This window comes from Ipomoea triloba, chromosome 7 (assembly GCF_003576645.1).
Source record: "Ipomoea triloba cultivar NCNSP0323 chromosome 7, ASM357664v1".
Lineage (NCBI taxonomy): Eukaryota > Viridiplantae > Streptophyta > Magnoliopsida > Solanales > Convolvulaceae > Ipomoea > Ipomoea triloba.
In genome coordinates this window covers 2979911-2998119 of record NC_044922.1, presented here as the reverse complement: position 1 = coordinate 2998119, position 18209 = coordinate 2979911, and the positions used below count along the sequence as shown (strand labels likewise).

The window sequence follows — 18209 nt, the reverse complement described above, 5'->3', positions numbered from 1 at the left end:
TTAAAAGGAATTTGGTGACGCCCAGTAAATAAATATATTCCCTGCAATTATTTAATTCTTTAACTTCCTAATTACCCTTTAGTGTGATGGTAAATTATACCATGAATCATGGTCTACCTTACATTGTAGACCTAATCCAAAAATAATTTTTAAATTCTATACATGTAGTTGACTGTTTCTGTATATGAAGTTATCATATTATGTGTCAGCATTTATCAAGTTATTTATTTACATGTACAAAAACGATTAATTATAGATACATGATATGTTAACTGAAGATACATCATTTTTGTATCAACATTCGCAATGCAATATGAACCCTGGTCCATGATATAATAAGTCGTAGTTATCATTTCAAGTGGAAAATTTGGCAGTTCTCCCACACCTTGTGCTTAAATGGCATGTAGTGATTCTTCCATATGGGAGATCATGAGATCAAGTTTCAGTGGGGGCAAATTGACTCCTTGTGTTTCAATAGGTTGAGAAAGTATGTATGAACTTGAAAAAAATTCTTTTGTAAAACGAATTGAAAATTTGGCAGTTCTCCTCCTTAATTATAATGAAATAATAGTTATCATTTATTTTTTGAGTAATACACGTGTAACATGATTATTTTAATTATATTTTACGAAGGTTTAAAATTGGGATTTTGCGTTACGCCGAAGGTTTTAAACGTAAGGGAGGGAGGAAACAATGTTAGATGCATATAATTTTCACACAAATTTTTTTATTGACAATACAAACTTTCAAGTTAAACTTGAGGATGTACACTGATAAATTGCATTCTTATATACTAGTTTATATATATAAGTGTCACAAGAAAGATAAATTTTACTAGAAGGATCATATAAAACAAATTTTACTGAAAACGTGTTGGTAAGTATTAATTAGTAACCCATAACGAAATCATTTTTTACACAAATTTCTTTATTGACTTACAAGTTACAAACCTATAATCACTACTTAAAAATGTGCAGGGGGTGAACACAATCTTGTAATCCTAATTAGCAAAGAATCACAATAAAATAAGTCAACTTAAATTACTCATAGTTGATTGACTCAACAATAATTTCAATAAGACGCTTCCACTTAAAACCTTATAACTAGAACGAAAACCAACTTTTACACATATTTTTAAATGTACATCTTGTTTTTCATTTTTGAAATATATATATGATTTGTTACATTTTTAGTCATTTACTCTTTGACATTTTCAGTCCACGTCTATCAATCATTCCATACTTCCATGACATTTCCTATCTACATCCAGATTATAGAGTCAATGTCTAAATAGTATTCAACCCAAATTGGTTTAAAGAATAGTTGACAAAAGTCAAAGTAAGATGTTATGGTCAAAGATTAAGAATGCAATATCGTAAATTAAATACACAGCATTACAACACAATTTAGAATTCATATTTACAAGTGTATAATTGTGAGAAAAAACAACTCATCATACGCAAAATATGATGATTAAAGTGCAATTTTTCTTAATTATGCTCATTGCACGGGTGCAAATTTCTCTACATTCAGATTTTGTATATACAATTGACACATTTTATACATGCAGTTGACAGTTTCTGCACCTATAGCTATCATATTATGTGTCAGCGATTATCAAATTATTTGTTTACATAATGTGTTAAATGAAGGTACATAATTTTTGTATCAGGATTTACAATGCAATATGAACTCTCTTGGTCCATGGTATAACAATTGTTATTGATGAAAGCCAAGTTTCCTTGTTTTGTGGCTCTTGCAACCTGTCATTCAAATACAGGATGAAGATTTTGGGGTTGGACGAGGCCTCAACTCTTAGCCAACTATTCAACAAAATGGAATGGTTCCTACACCACACTAATCACGGCATTACGACTGGTAAACGCACTACAATCACGGCAATGAGACTGATTTCTTCTTTTACATTTCCAAATCTTCACCGTTTCAACCAGAATATTTGCATGCACTTAAAAGGCATATTATAAGTTAAATTTAACTGTACATGAATTGGTTAAAAAAAAAAGACGTATATACAGGACAAATGTTAAAATTAATGTTAGCTTATTGCTAAACTAAAGCCCCACATATTGGACTGCAATCACTTCATGTCTTCATATTGCATAACTCTCTGCAAGCAATGCAATCTGACAAGCACTTAGCACGAAGAATTAACCTCAAAGGCTCGAAGATGATGTTCTTCAGGCAACTGGGGTAGGCATAGAAGAAACAGGAGCAAGCTCTTCTCCATTTCCCTCTTCAAGGACGTAGTAATCGTTCGTTTCGTTAGGCCGGAACGTGTAAAAGGCCACCATGTAAACACCACCTTCAATGGCTTGCTCCAATATAACACTAACCCACCAGAAATTGTAACTCAGGAAAGTTCTGAGTATGAATATCCCTAATTTTTCGATGTACACATAGGCTTGGAGACAGATATAGATAGAACAGAAGAGCGTCAACTGAAAAGAGCTTATTTCCTCTTTTCCTTCTGTCTTGGAAGTTTCTCTAAGGTTGTCGATGGTGTGGGAGACGGGGAAGACAATCAACATGGAACATGTGAAATCTACGGCATAGAATGTGACAACCCAGTAGCTGTAGTTCTCGATCAACGGCCCCATCCCTTGCAGTACGATGAAGCAAATGTTAACTACCAATTGCATAAGAACTGATAATGCCAGCACAAGTTTTTGTATGTCTGGTAGACATGGTGTTAGTAGTGACCAGCCGCTTCCCATTAGCACGAAGACAATATCGAACAACAGGGTCCTGATGAAGGTTAGAGCTAACCATAAAATGTCCCAGCCATGGGGAGTGCCGGTGAACCTGACAAAGCGTTGAGTTTCATCTCTGAAAAAGAGTTCCAAGGATTTTACGAGAAGCAGGGCCATCATGAGGATGTGGATTCTGTGAACAAACCGCGAGTTTTTGTAGCATGCATATATCCATAACATCAAGAAGATGAAATAAACAGCTGATAAACTGAAACCGATTGCTGGGGAGACAATGAAGTGTTCATCAATGAAGTCTTTATTACCTTTAGGGTTGAGGTTATAGGTTTCGAGATCTACCTGCATGGAAATGAAGGTTTCAGGGGCACAGTTTAGGAAGAAAACATAATATAGGTCTGGGCTGGTGATGGGAATGGTTCTGTTGATGGATGTTAGAGAAGAATTGGAGAGTTCATTGAAGGTGACAATTGGGAAAATGAAGGGTTTTCCCAAGATACATGAATGATTGAATAATGCATCTTCTAGGGCATTAAAAGCTGGGGAGGGTGCATAAAAGAAACCCATGAGGGAGGAGTTGGTAGGGTTCGTGGATTTTGACGAGATAGAAACAGAGGAAAGGGAAATAGAGATACAACCACCTTTGGAAAACCCGAAATCTTCAAACATGATGACATTTCGTGATTCGGAGAATACATCTAAATTCTGGATTTCACCATTCATTAAGGGAATATGGAAGATGAGGAGAAGGCACACCACAATCACCTCCATTAAGAGTTAAGGCAAAATGAATTGAAGGGCGGGCTTTCAGTAAGGAAGGTAGAAGGAGATGAAGGAATTATGTTGCACATTAATATTGGAATGGATACAACCTTGAGGAATTTAAACCCTGGAAGAAAACATATATTTAGTAAATTGGAAATATGCTTTGACTAAAGTAGATTACAATCCCTGTTATTCCTTTGGATGTTTGGCTGTCGGAAAGAAAATGGTCAAAATTAGGGTTCTCCATTCCAATGAGAGAGAGAAAGAAAGGGCATATTTTTGGAACGGAGAAGGAAAAGGTTTATCTTTGTTGAAAGAGAAGAATTCCAATATAAATCACATGGACTAATATTATGGTGCTTCGGGTGCAATTTGGTGGTAAGCTACACTTCTTTCTAGACAATAAACCTGAATTCGAACCCCACCACCCTCATCCCCCATCAGATGTACCAACAAATATAGATTATTATATTATATGATATAATATGCTTGAGGACTCACCTTATCTTGCGCCAAAGGTTGAGCCATCATTCATCAATCTAGCTAAGTCCTATTTAAACAACATAATGATCAAACAAAGTGATCAAATAGAGATTGAGAAAACCAAAAGAAAAGTATAACTTAATCTATACATTATAACTCATCATAGTAGTGTTGCTAATATACACATCCATAGATAAAATAACATAACCATAAAGGCACATTCATATTTATACAACCATAAGAACTACATGTACATAATATGTAATCCCATCTTTATTATATATTCTGAGTTTCATTCACACTATAGCTGGATATTGACAGCCAAAGGGATGGAATAATATGTACACTAATGAATTTTGATGTTCAAATAGCATTCTAGTAGTACGTAAGTTTCCTCAGGCAGTTTTAGATTTAGTTCTATCCTCCAAAGTATAGCTACATTCCAACATAATGATCTAGAGTACATAACACCAGTGTAACCCCCTGCCTTATTACAGTGAAAACCCCCCAAGGAAGGTGGAAGACGTCAATACCTTGATATACTGCATGTGGAGCCACTTAAGACAGAGAAGGAAACCAAATTTCCACACGGGTTCCCCCAGCCCCAAAAGCAATATCTGTTGTTCTAGGTGATATGACACGGACAACACATCCATAAGTCTCTAGTATTTCTTGAGCAACAGTTAGCCCAGCAACAAAATTCCATGTCATGCTGTCCTCCACTTTGCCTTCAGATAAAAGATCCGCCCCAAATGGTGCAAGAGAATGCATCTGTGTCTGCATACAATGAAGATAACACTTCAGTTGTATATTCAATTGAAAACCAAATTCATTATTTTAAAAAGCTCCTGAAGAACAGAGTGGCTGTGAGGGGGAGAGGAATTGAAAAACCAATCTCTTCCTTTTCATCTTTTTTCTTTTTAAAATTCAGAAAACGGCATGAATTTCTTATATATTACCTTCACTGATAATATTTTACTTGTATTCTCTCGACTGCAGAGCATGTCAACTTTGAGAACTGATTCATTATGTGCACTATTTTATGCTAATCATGGCATAGCAATCCAATTTGCGACAATCAAATATTCCATAATTTAAAAAACTTTACCATGCATGAGACACTCAATTAAAATAATCTTGTTTCTCTTCCCTTTTCTTTCATTAGACATTCCTTCCTTCCAACTTCTTGATATTCCATGGGATTTATCCATAGACATTAAGGGAACAAGAAAACTTCATGACCCATCACTCTTATATAGTTAGATTAGAAGACTGACAGGAACTCAAAATCAATGCACTTTCTCAACAGCCCATTACAAATAAATGTTTTCAAGATACATACCATATAGTGCATATCAAGCCCATCATCATCAATTACAACAAGAGCACCACCTGCAGGGGCTACAGTAGACAGAACTTCAACCTTTCCCCCAACTTGAGTACGCAATAAAGCACCTTCAATCAAATTGCCCAAAGCTTGCCGTAAAGCAGGTTCTTCAACAGCTACATGTAAGGATCCTGTTTGTTCACACAGTTCCACAGCTCTCTGCTGATTATGTGCTATAGGTTCCATTGCCTCAACCAATTCTGTTAGTACATTTGACATGTTGCACGGTCTTTTGAACCCCAAATGTCATATGAAGTTTTTAATAAAAAAAGAAAGCATGTTAGTGGTGCAATATGTAAAATAGCCAGAAAAGCTACTGCATGCATGTATGTGCAGGAATGAGAATTCATGCAATCATGCAAGAAGTGGATGAATCACAATCTTAAAAGAGGGACAGGAGAAGGGGAAGAATAAGGGAGAGGGAAGAGGGAACACATAAAGTAATAAGGTTAGTCTGCTTTGGAAATGAGGGGATTTATTTACAAAATACTACAAGGAAAATAGGAAGGTAGCATCACAAAATCTGGACCACCAAAGAAAGAGAGAACTTTGAAACTACTTAGTCTTTCATTACATTCCACTTTATTAGAATCAATACACTTAGGAGGATCAAATAGAGTGTGTGTTTTAATGGCTGTCCTGCTATGCCCATAAACTCCAAATGTCTTTCAGCAAAAGCAAAAATAAAGTTGATCCAATAACACACTAAAAGTCAGGCATGAAACACCTTAAGAGTAACAGAAGCCTACCTGATTCCTTCTCGATGTAAAGGTGCAAGAGCAAGAGGTGGCATTGGCAACTCTTGATCCGTAGATCTCAAATTTAGAGAAAATTGTCCTCTAGACTCCTGTTGCTTATAAGAATTATCAGCAAAAATTGGCTGGTGCATCTTCTTCAGTTTGTCTTCATTAAAGCGGGTAATATTAGCCTGAATGAAAATAAAAGCTCATAATCAATACCCTTTACCATCAGTTTTTAAATGACACCTGAACTCCACTTCTTATCATGATGAATAATAGCACTTTATGTCATATTAGCAATTGCCAATTAACAAAGCCCTTCCTGCTAACCCTCCTGGAACAGGAGTAGCACACAGGAAATTTGTTTATCTCATTATTAGACCACATAAATGTGTCCATATATGCATAAATTCTTTAACTTGTACTTCAACAATAGCAACCCTCGATCTTATATTTTCAAAATTAAACAGGTTCTGCTAGTAAAACTTCAGTGCTTCCCATGAGCTCTACAAATGAAAAAGAAAAGGATGGAAAGAGATTCAAATAGAGAGAGGGAGGAGGTAGAGGACCTTTGTGAGGTGAACAGCATCCTGCATCTGTTGAAGAGTATCTCTCATTGAATCACCTTGCTCCAAAATGTCCTCCACAATATCATATGATACCTGCACAAGCTCATCACTACCACCCATCTCTTTGCAGGAAACAAAAGCTTTCTTGGGCAGAAAAAGTGGGGGGGAAAACATTATGAAAAATAATGAGTATCCTGTTGTAAAGGTACAAACCTCATTTTTCTTTGTGTGGACAGATAACATTTTGCTCAAAGTTTGCATGCTGGAAAGGGAACTCCGAATCTGTGATTATAGATTATAGTTAAAAGATCTTCAACATCATATCCAGTTGACAGGTACTAAAATTTTAATGAATCATACAGTTACTGTACTATATTATCAAAGAATCTTACTTGTTCAACCAAATTACTCATCCTCACATTATTTTGCCAGGAGGACTGCTGGAGCAGGATTGCTTTCTGAAAAAGAACACAAGTAACTGAAGTAAGTTTTTATGCAGAACTAATGTCAATTTAGTGTAATTACAAAGTTAAGAAAATTTGTAACAAATAAAGAACATCAAATATCATATTAAATTAAATGTACCATTTGTCATAAAGTTACCTGGTCCATTACATAAGCCATTGCTATTGAGCGAGAAATGTGAAGAGCATTAAGTCTTTGCTCAGCACTGAAATTGAACATCCCCATTAAGTTGGCTTCGCTTGTTTGGAGTGCGAATGATTTGGGCTCCACACCGTGGGGCAAAGAATATAGCTCCCCTTTGCCAGACCAAGCTTCTGGATCATGTAATCCTTTATCAATAGAAGTAGTTGGAAGCTCAGCAACTAAGAAGCCAACAACAAAGGGGTGTTTCACCATAGGAAACACCACAGCTCCAAGCTCAGGAAGTAATTCTGCCTACCAATAAAAGAAGCATTCATCCAATATCCATGAAACAATTTAGAGACATTAAAGTGCTCAATTTCAATTGAAAAGACAAATATGAGAAGTGAATTACCACACCTCTAGGTTGGAAAGAGCAGCTTCTGCAGCTCTTAAACCCGTGGCAACGCTAAAGGTTCCAATGAGAATTACAATATCAGCGGTATTAAGACCTGGATATAAAGTGATACGGCGCAACTCTAGACGGTCCATAACGTAGCTACCAGCTGGTCTCACATAAACCTGCATTTCGCTTGATCAGAGAACAGATCATTACAAACATCAGAAATCATAAGATCGTGATAAACTAGCGGGGATAATATAATAATCTAATATAGGCATATAGCCAAGCTGAGTAATCTATTAGGTGATCGTATGAAAATAAAAAGTGGAAATAAGTGAAATTAGTGTTTCCGATTTCTCACCGAAAATATAGCTTCGGGATGGACAATGCGACGAAAGAGGTCCAACTGTTCAAGGCAAAGACTCTGGAAGTCGGGGCTAGGGAGGACCAAGTTTCTGTTATTGTCGCCGTCTTTCTCTACTACCTGCACGAATTCCACAGGCGAAGAGGAGGAATTTCGAATTGCCGCCGCAACGGCCGAGGCGGAAGACACCATTGCCGGCTCGTCTCCTCCAGCTTGAGCGGGATCATCGCCGGCACAAGTGTCGCTCACTTGACGGAGATAGTCAGGGGTAGCAGTAGAAGGAGAAGGCGAGAAGGAGGAGGCGGTGTGAGTGAGTAGGGTTGGCCTTTGCGGGGAGGCATGAGCGGCTGCTCTGCAGAGAACGGTGTATTTGGTGGCGACGGCGGTTACGGCGGTAGGGCAGAAGAGTAAGCAGCAGTTATGGTGGTGGTTGGCGGGACTGGATAGAGGAGTTTGCGGTGGAAATAGAGAGAGTAGCATTTTCTGTGCCGGCCAGTCGGAGTTTGGTTTGGACCGTTTGTTGGTTCATTTTGTTACACCAGCTCGGGAAGTCCACTGACTGGAGTCTATACTATGGGTCCCACTTCGGAATACGGCAGCGTTTAACAACCAGTAGTTCGTCTTTTTCTTTTTCTTTTTCTTTATGAATTTGATATAGCATAAAGTTATTAATTATTGAAATGAAAATTATTGATTTTAGTCATTAATCATTTTTTGACTAATTAAGTTCCTTAAATTAAAAAATTTGACTAATTTGATCATTCGTTTGTTTTGCCGGTAAACATCCGTTAATTCAGGACCAAATTGATAATTTTGCTATGAGCAAATTGTCATTTTGGTCCACTGACTATAGGGGTCATCTTACACGACTTTCAAAAGTGTTAATTGCATACCATAACTATTCAAATCTTGTCAATTTTGTTCACTCCAGCCAAATTCGCGGGAAAAATCCTAAACCCTAAAATAATAAGGGGTATTTTAGTAATTTCACATGTTTGTTCTTCTTCTCCGGCCAAATTTCATTATGTTGCGGTGGTGGCGGTCACATTGGCGAGACGACGGTTGACTTCCTAAGTCATTAACTATCGCACCGTCGGATTATCAATTTTTCCCGTATCGACGTTGCCAAAGTCGTCTACATTTTGACGAAGTGCGAGGTCCATTGCTAAGATCACTACGACAATAATGTCGATGAATGCAGAGAATGACGGCGACATCTTCCGCCGCCACGGCATTTCCGCCTTTGCTCCGCTTAGCGTTGATAAACTCAAACCTATCCATGTTTCCACACTACCGCCACCGTTGCGCATTGCGCAGCTCATCTCCGGTTTCGCTGTCGACAACGACATGCTCCGGCGAACGGCCTTCACCGCCGCCTTAGCTTTCCTCCCCTTTTGTTGTTGTTGGTTCACGTTGACAAGGAGGCCATGCCGAAATTTGGGCATTCCTTTCAAAACCTCTCTTGACGAGGAAGCCACGCCGGTATTGAGTTGTAGTGTTGATGGCGAAAAAGAAGAGCTTTATTATTGTCTTCTTTGTTGTTAATTTGAGAAGCCATAAATCTGAACATTCCGGTTGCTCTCAGCCTGGTAGCTCGCCAAAGAAGAAGAACAGACATGTGAAATTACTAAAATACCCCTCATTATTTTAGGGTTTAGAAAATTTCGGTAAATTTGGTCGGCAATTTGACCGGAGTGACCAAAATTGACAAAAATTAAATAGTCAGGATATGCAATTAATACTTTTGAAAGTTGATGGCTAAAATTGCCTATAGTCAGTGGACCAAAATGGCAATTTGCTCTTTTGCTATAGTCAATGGACTATTTTAGCCATCACCATTATAGTCATCACATGCATCACTCTTTGAAAAGTTAATTACTAAAATAGTCCATTAACTATAACGAAATTATCAATTTGGTCCTGAGTTAACGGATTTCTAACAGCAAAACAAACAGAGAACAAAATTAGTTAAGATTTTTTAAAGTTGAGGGACTTAATTGGTCAATAAGAATAGTTAATGACTAAATTGATAATTTCACTATAGTTAAGGGACCATTTCGATAATTAACTCTTTTAAGCTTGCCAACGGAAGACTTTCAAGTATAAATTCAGTCTTAGTGATCTTACAGAGAAATAATTATAATGAAATCATTTGCTTCCCACAATAATATTGCTCATACTCTAAATACAGACAATGTATTTCTATAACTCAAGAGAAATAAAAAAGCAACTAAAGTTGTCAACTTTAGAACCTTGACTCCTCCGCCCCCACCAATCTCTAACGGCACACAAACAACGATCAATTAAATCCAAGATTGTAGCCGTTAAATCCCTCCCTCCACTCTGCACTTGAACCAGAAAACTAAGCACTCTGTCAAATTTCTGCAGCAAGAAAGCACTTTCAAGATCAAGAGAGGTGACCCGAGACGCAGTTTCCAAATTTTTCAGAGAGCCAACACAGATCCCGACATGGATTCTGTTTCTCTGAAGAGGAAGAGACCTCCCATGATTGAGATTCCCAATGTCCTCCGTGAAATCAGTGCGGCCGAGGAGCCGAGAGCCTGCGCCACCGCCGCCCAGGACGACGCCGTGTGGTTCAGTGCTAAGGGGGTGGGCGTTTTCTCCCTCAAAGGCCGCAAGAAGTTCATGGAGGATACCCACAAGATTGTTTCTTGCCCGCATGCCAAAAAGGTCCCATTTCTTGAACTCATATACTGTTAGGAATAATGTAGAATGAATTCTTTTTTTGTGTGTGTGTGTGTGTGTGAAAAATGGGCAAAGTTTCTTTCTTTATTAACTTTTAATGGATTTGGGTTTGATGATTCTCAATTTGATTTTGAATTGTAGGGATTTTTTGGAGTGTATGATGGGCATGGAGGGAGCAAAGCTGCTGAATTTGTAGCAGAGAATTTGCATTCTAATATTCTGGACATGCTGAAGAATTCACCTGGCAGTGCAGCCAAAGAAGATGCCATTAAGGCTGGGTATTTGAAAACTGACTCTGAATTCTTGAAAAAGGTATGAGAATCTACAACTGGTCTTTACACAACATTTGAAAATGGCTGTATTTGAGTGTTCCATTGGGCACTGCATATTGGTAACTTTTTTTAGGTTCATATTGCTTAACCAGCAGTTCTGATTGCTCTCAGTTCATTATGGTTACAAAGAAAACAATCATATATGCATATTTATTTGACTAATGAGAGCCACTATCCGAAGATACGTAAACTCTGTCTTGTGACCCTAGTCGGCAAAGACCACTAAGAAGTAAACTAATCTAGGTTGTTCATAGCTGACCGGCTCAAATCAAAGAGGCCAATAGGTTGCTCCCGTTGGGAGTCGAACTTGTAATCTTGTGGTTACCCAGTCAACGGCCTGACCAGCTTGGTTGGGGTTGCCCACATATTTATTTCTTTGTGCAAACCATTCTGTGATATTTGAAACTCTATGAAGTTTATTTATCTTATGAATACACAAGAGTATTAGGCAATTTGTTGTTTTCTTCATCATTCATCCTGTGTTAACCATCTAGATGAAATGCTGCAAGATCAGCCATGTATACCCACCATGTTTATGCAATAAATTGCAATCTCAGTTTAACTCTTGGATCATTTAAAAGGCTCTTATTTTAACTGGAGTTTTACAGGGAATATGCAGTGGTGCCTGCTGCGTCACTGCTTTGATTGAAGGAGAGGAGATCATAGTTTCCAATTTAGGGGACTGCAGAGCAGTTCTTTGTAGGAGTGGAGTAGCTGAAGTCCTTACGCGAGATCATAGAGCTGGACAAGAGGATGAGCGGAGAAGGATCGAGGATAAGGTACCTCTTTTCTTGCATCAAAACTGTTCTTTGAACTAGAAGGAGAGCAGTGTTTGCTGATCACAACTTCTTTGAGCTTCTGGTATAGGGAGGCTATGTTGAGATTCACCGAGGAGCTTGGAGAGTTCATGGTGTCCTCTCGGTTTCCAGAAGCATTGGAGATGCTCATTTGAAGGACTGGGTAGTGGCCGAGCCTGACACAAAGAGAATGTGCCTTACTGCAGATATGCAATATCTTGTTTTAGCTTCAGATGGACTTTGGGACAAGGTTGGTAGAAAATAGAAATTCTGCTGTGAACAAGCCAATCTTTTTTTCCCAAAAAATAAAAAATAAAATTACGATATCACAGGTAGCAGCAATCCTTTCAACTTTTAGTATTCTGTTGATGTAGGTCGAGAACCAGGAAGCCATAGATATGGTGATGCAATCATGTCAACCGGAACCAAAAGATGCTGATTTAAAAGAAAGTGTGTTTGAATTTGATTGTATAAGCACCAGTCCCTCTTCAAAGTTAAAGAGAATTTCTCTAGTGAAGTCAAACAAAGGAAACGAATCCGATTTTGGCACTGAAAATGGAAGTCCTGCACAGAAGTCTCTGAGGATTTCATTGGCCAAGTCAAGTAGTAGAGCAGGCTACTCTCCATGCTCTAACAGAAGTGCTGATATCTGGAAAGAAACAGATGATGAATTCAGCAGAGAAACCGAAACTCCATTGAAGGCTCGACGAATTTCACTGGCCCATTCAAGTATAAGGGCAGGCTGCTCTCCATGCTCTACTAAAAGTGCTGATGCCTGGAAAGAAACAGACGATGAATTCAGCAGAGAAAACGAAAGTCCATTGAAGGCTCGACGAATTTCGCTGGCACATTCAAGTATAAGGGCAGGCTGTTCTCCATGTTCTAAGAGAAGTGTTGTTGATAGCTGGAAAGAAAATGAAGAAAAGAGTGGACTTGTGGATGCCTGCAAGAAACTTGCAAGCCTTGCTGTGACAAAGGGTAGTTTGGATGATGTAACTGTGATGATCATTGATCTTGCTCATTTCAAAGACTTGTCATGAATTTTTCAAATAGTTTTGTTTGCAATCCAATGCAATTCAGATTTTAATTTTTTTTTAAAAAAAAATAAATAAACATTTATTGGAATTGTCAAAAACTATATTCTGTAATATGATTTCAAGTGACTCTGTGGCCCAAAGGATAAGGCGCTGGTCTACGGAACCAGAGATTCTGGGTTCGATCCCCAGCAGAGTCGGTTTTTTGGGTCTGTTTACCCCCTTTACTCCTGCATGCTATACCCTATCTGCTTTGGGTTTAAAGTTTTTCCTGTTCTTTCACTGAATGAAGGTACTATGAAGTTGTAGATAACAAGAAGGAAGCCAAAAATTTGCATCTCAACCAAAGTCCAAACATTTATTTTTACACTTACACTGGGTTTCAAAGTTGAGTGTTACACGTTGATTTGATTCGTTTACACCCCGGTCTCCTCCTCGATCAAGTGCTTGTCACAGACATGTAACGTCGGTTGGGATGGGCTTCAGTAACACGAGTTTGAGGAGGGTCAGAGTAGAGGCCATCAGCAATACGGTCAGCGACCCATCTATTTGCAGCCTCACTGTAATGTATGCCATCCCAGCTGATATACTCTGAAGGATTATTGCAGCTGCTTGCATAAACATCAGTACCGTTTACTGTAACGTCTTGCCAACAAGGCAAGTCGTGACTTTGCCCACAGCAATACCCCAACGGATTCGAAAAACCTGCAAGCAAATCTCAGATGTGATCAACCCCTTCACTGTTTTAATTTAAGGCTGGCTGGACTTACTTACCATAGGCTGCAGCGTTGCTTATCAGATCGTATTTAGCAGAGTAGATGTCAACGTAGGTGATTCTTGAGCTCTGGAGCTGATCGCGCAGTTTGTAGACTCGCTCTTTAAGTTGCGTGTTGAACTCCTGGGCCACCTCATTGTACGCCTCCACGCACCCGTTTTGGTCAGTGGTTTCTGGTTTTTCTGGATCATCAACAGCAAAGAATGGCAAACACCCTATGGGGCCTGTGTTGTGGATCCAAAACGCCCCCGCGTCTAGCTGGTGGAGTTTCTGAGATACAGACAACAAAAGGTTAGAATAATTAATTGATCCATTTCAGTCTGCCAACATACAAAACATTACTTGTTTACCTCTAAAACCATTGCAAATTGATCAATAACAGAACTTATGGACTCTTTTGCTTGTTCTTCTGTCATGGATATCAAGAAATAATGGAGGTCATTCTGTCCCATGTCCATTGTGTACAGACCCCTTGAAAACTCATCTTCTTCAGGCAGCACATTGCATTTACCATCTTCATCCTTGGCTGAGCAGAAATTGGTAACAATATGTTATAACTACAATTATCCCAAGTTCCCAACACACTTTTTTTTTTAATTGACGAGGAAAACCCACAGTCACTACCCCAGAGTGTGCACTGTGTAAACCAATCTAGGTTGCCCTTTCCAGACCGGCTTAAACCAAGGCAGGCGACTTGTAACCCTGTAGTTACTAAGTCAACACCTGATCAACTTGGCAACACAGTCTTCACTACAAATGAATGCACAATCAGGTCTAACCTTGTTCATAAAACTCTGCAGTGCGAGCTTTCAATTGTTTAAACTGGGAGAGCTGTATGGCAAGTGACAAAGGATTGAAGTCTGCATCATACATCTTTCCATTGCTCTGCTGAATAGTTGCTCCACTCACTGCAAAATTCGCCCCCTGCCTGTAATTGCTTCCTATAGAGTTCAGAAATGCACTCAAGTATGGCAATCCCAGTTTTTCAGCTGCATAGAAATGTCAACAACACATGGAACCAAAACACAAAAAGAAACAACTTTCAGGTGCAAAATTTAACCTTAAACCACTACAATAGCTAAATCTCAAACAGAAACAATAAATCTTGATTTCACATGATGAAATGGTGGTTTATCTGGACAGTAACAACTAAGGGTGGGTTTGGTTGACAGGTCTAGCTATCAGGAATGAGTATCAAAGGCATTGTTATTGTCTGGTTGACAAGTTTTTAGAACGTTACAGGTTTTGATTACCCCATTAGTTGCAAAACTCATTCTCTAATAAAATAAGAGTTTCATATCCCTTCTTCATCCGTTTCACCAACTATTAATAATCATTCCCATTCCACCTTACTACCAAACATGCAAAATACTTTCACCAAAACCCATTACCATTACCAAATATTTGATACTCATTCCAATTCTGATTCCCATGTGCGAACCAAACACACCCTAAATTGGTCAAGTCGGCAACTTGGTAACCAGGTTAACTCAATTGGCCTATTGACCTTCTTAATTTCAGCCTATTGGCTGATATACTTTCTTGTGGTCATTTACTAATAAATCACAAAACAAAATTTATCTCATGCACACCCTCGGGATAGTGTACTCCAATTTTCTTGGTCAACTCATTTTTTTCAACATTCTATCTGTAATATGTCCAAGAAGTTTGTGAAAACAGAATTACCTAAGAAGTCGATGATGAGGCGGCCATCGGAGGCTCGGCCGGAAGGTTTGCCAAAGAAAGTGATACCGTTTGGAGGGAGAAATGGGCCAAAAGCTGCAGACCAACTACCAGTATCGGAATTTGAGTCTCCGAAGTTGAAAATCGCCGGAATATGAGAGCTGTTTCCGGTGGACAGACCAAGAGGAGAATACCCAATCTTCTGGCTCCCACAAATTTGAAGAAAAGACAGTGCCATGGCAGCTGCTAGAACAACACCGACAATGGGTTTCATCTTCCAATGCAATTATGGAGTGAAAGTCTGCAACTTTGATGCTTTCATCACTTTCTCCGCCACACCATAGCTAATGAATTATTGCTGTTCAATTCTTTATTAGTATTAATTTAAAATTATAATTATAATATTTGTAAATGATTTTTTATATATATATACTAGTATTTTCGCTCGTGCGTTGCACGGAATGGATTTGTTATAATATTTAAAGAATATTTGGATCAATATACAATTATATATATTATAACATCGAATATTATATAGCGCAATTGATGAAATTGATTGGATCGATTATGTTTTCTGATGTTTTCCTTTGAATTAGAACAAATAATTGTCCACTTACCCGGGCGTGGATAAATTTTTTTTATTATATATTGAGATAATAAAAATAAAGATGAAATTATAAAAAATTCTAATATTAAACGTGTACATTTATTTGATTATAAGATTAGTACAAAAATATTACTCAATTAATTGAATAATATATGACTTGTTTGTCTAAAATTATCTTAAAAAGATCTATAAGTAATATGACTTATATAATTATATTATTACTAAAATAAATAAGAGAAAATGAGAAATAAATTAATTGTAATTATTATAAAAATAAATTCAACGACCAATGCTTAACTTAATTATCATAATAATTATTAGGCAATTATTATTAGTCAATTACACTAATATATGTGTAATTATACTTTTATACTTTAAGTATATTCATTTTCCCCATATTGCATTTAGTTTTATCTTCCTCCTCCATATTTGAATGAATTAATTTTGATTATTATAAAAATCTAACAACCCATGTTCAATTAATTTTTTTAAAGTTTAAATAACTTAGAGTTTTCAAAAGGAAAGTATAATTAACTATTAAAGTTTTTAAATAATCTTCAGTCAATTAGTAATATTCTTTTCTTTTCTCGATAAATGATTTTACTTTTATTAATAGTGTTGATACGTGAGTATACATATTATCAATTTATAAATATTAGTTAATTTCTATTTTATATTTTCTTAACAAATAAGCTTTATTAATTATTTGACCAATAAAATATTTCATTAATTGACTACAAAAGTTTAGGCGGGGAATGAAATAGGAGGATTTTACTTTTATATATAGTATAGAAAATAGATTACGATCTTTTTATATTTTAAATCAATTAGTAATATCATTTTTCTCGGAATAATGGTCAAATAAACCACTGAACTCCACACAAAACTGCAATTAGGCCATCGAACTCAAAAAGAATGCAATTGGATTCCTGAACTATATAAACTCATGCAATTAAGTACAAATTGACATGTTAAAAAAAAAAAAGTCCAAATTGACCTGTTTACCTACAATTGTGATGACATGGTGGTTACTAATTTTAAAATAAACTTTTTAAATACTTTTAATTAAAATAATTAAATAATAATAATAATAATAATAAAATTTAAAAAAAAAACAGACGTCTCCGGCAGTTATTCTATTTTTTTTAAATTTTTTTTAATTATTAGTGCCGATTGTTATGTGTAAATTAATATCAGGCAACCTTATCTAGGAAAAATGAAAAGAATTACATAGTAATATTTACCTAATTTTCGTTCCATTTTTAATTGATGATGTAGAATATTATTATTGAAATATTTCCGTTTCATTTTTAATTTCCGTTCCTTTCTTAATTTATCTTTAATATTGTTTATAATATGTCTTTATTATTTATGATGTAGAATGTTTTCCTTTTTTAATTAAATTGCAATGATATGACCATTTCCTTTTTCATTTTAGTTAATTATGAATTTTTTTTTATTTACAGTCAATTATTAATATTCATTTCCTTTTATATATTCAATCAATTAGTAACATCAGATTCATTTTTAGTCAATTTTTTTTTTATTTTCAGTTAATTAGTCAATTAGAATAATAGATCCACTGGTATTTTTACCTAATTTCTGTTCTATTTTTAATTAATGATGTAGAATATTATTATTGAAATATTTTCATTCTATTTTTAATTTACCTTTACTATTGTTTAAAATTTAAAATATGCCTTTACTATTCTTATGTTTTTATATATAGTATAGATTAATATTATGCTAATTATGACGTCCATGTATTATGAATAAGTATGGTAATTAAGGAGTATATATTATAATTAAAAAATAATGTATATTTTAATTTCGTTTAATTATGGACGTAATATGTGTATGTTTAATTTTCTTTAATTTTATCCGTAATATATATGTGTATGTTTAATTTTCTTTAATTATGTCCGTAATATGTGTACCATTAATTTCTTTAATTGATTAGATAAAATTACGGCAAGTATAAAAAACCGTTTAATAAAAGTATAATGTTTGAACTAATTTCTCAATGACCATAATTATTAAGATTTTATTCCAAAGTAACCATTAGCATAATTTTATATGTGTAATAATCTGTGAATTGAAATAATTTACATAATTGTATGGACGTAATAATATGTGAATTAGCATAATAATACGTGAATTGAAATAATTATCATAATTTTGTTAATCTCCTCTAATTATGGATGTAATATGTGTATTATCAATTTCGTTAACTGATTTGATAAAATTTATATT

The 18209-nt window shown here is 36.1% G+C and overlaps 4 protein-coding genes and 1 non-coding gene across 12 annotated transcripts; 2 read left to right on the top strand and 3 right to left on the bottom strand.

Annotated features, from left to right (window-relative positions):
- Positions 1-1902: 1902 nt before the first annotated feature.
- On the bottom strand, positions 1903-8522 carry LOC116026281 (chloroplast sensor kinase, chloroplastic). Of its 7 annotated transcripts, none has more exons than XR_004099812.1 (12): positions 8020-8522; positions 7676-7837; positions 7274-7570; positions 7063-7128; positions 6884-6952; positions 6671-6763; positions 6111-6289; positions 5317-5590; positions 4508-4751; positions 3993-4041; positions 3035-3615; positions 1903-2904 (listed from the first exon to the last, which is right to left on the bottom strand). XR_004099812.1 is itself a non-coding variant. In XM_031267761.1 (9 exons), exons 1-9 carry the CDS (start codon positions 8500-8502, stop codon positions 4533-4535), a joined length of 1842 nt encoding a protein of 613 aa, XP_031123621.1. In that variant the 5' UTR covers positions 8503-8522; the 3' UTR covers positions 4167-4532. The 7 variants fall into 7 exon arrangements, 2 of the variants coding, with proteins under 2 accessions (XP_031123621.1, XP_031123622.1); XR_004099811.1 differs by having other exon boundaries at positions 1917-2904; positions 3035-3068; XR_004099810.1 differs by having other exon boundaries at positions 1903-3615.
- Positions 2199-3497, bottom strand: LOC116025438 (protein CANDIDATE G-PROTEIN COUPLED RECEPTOR 7-like). Its single transcript, XM_031266667.1, has one exon. The coding sequence runs from the start codon at positions 3495-3497 to the stop codon at positions 2199-2201; it is 1299 nt and encodes a 432-aa protein (XP_031122527.1).
- Positions 8523-10371: 1849 nt separating the features above from the next.
- Positions 10372-13010, top strand: LOC116024546 (probable protein phosphatase 2C 14). Its single transcript, XM_031265459.1, has 5 exons — positions 10372-10713; positions 10870-11040; positions 11669-11839; positions 11928-12107; positions 12232-13010. Exons 1-5 carry the CDS (start codon positions 10492-10494, stop codon positions 12895-12897), a joined length of 1410 nt encoding a protein of 469 aa, XP_031121319.1. The 5' UTR covers positions 10372-10491; the 3' UTR covers positions 12898-13010.
- LOC116024547 (GDSL esterase/lipase At3g27950-like) lies at positions 12273-15678 on the bottom strand. 2 transcript variants are annotated; one of them, XR_004099497.1, is made up of 6 exons: positions 15353-15678; positions 14446-14655; positions 14017-14192; positions 13666-13936; positions 13266-13596; positions 12273-12632 (listed from the first exon to the last, which is right to left on the bottom strand). XR_004099497.1 is itself a non-coding variant. In XM_031265460.1 (5 exons), the coding sequence occupies exons 1-5, from the start codon at positions 15621-15623 to the stop codon at positions 13331-13333; spliced, it is 1194 nt and encodes a 397-aa protein (XP_031121320.1). In that variant the 5' UTR covers positions 15624-15678; the 3' UTR covers positions 13198-13330. The 2 variants fall into 2 exon arrangements, 1 of the variants encoding a protein (XP_031121320.1); XM_031265460.1 differs by lacking the exon at positions 12273-12632 and having other exon boundaries at positions 13198-13596.
- On the top strand, positions 13019-13091 carry TRNAR-ACG. The gene has a single exon. It is a non-coding gene; the product is annotated as a tRNA-Arg (tRNA).
- Positions 15679-18209: the final 2531 nt, after the last annotated feature.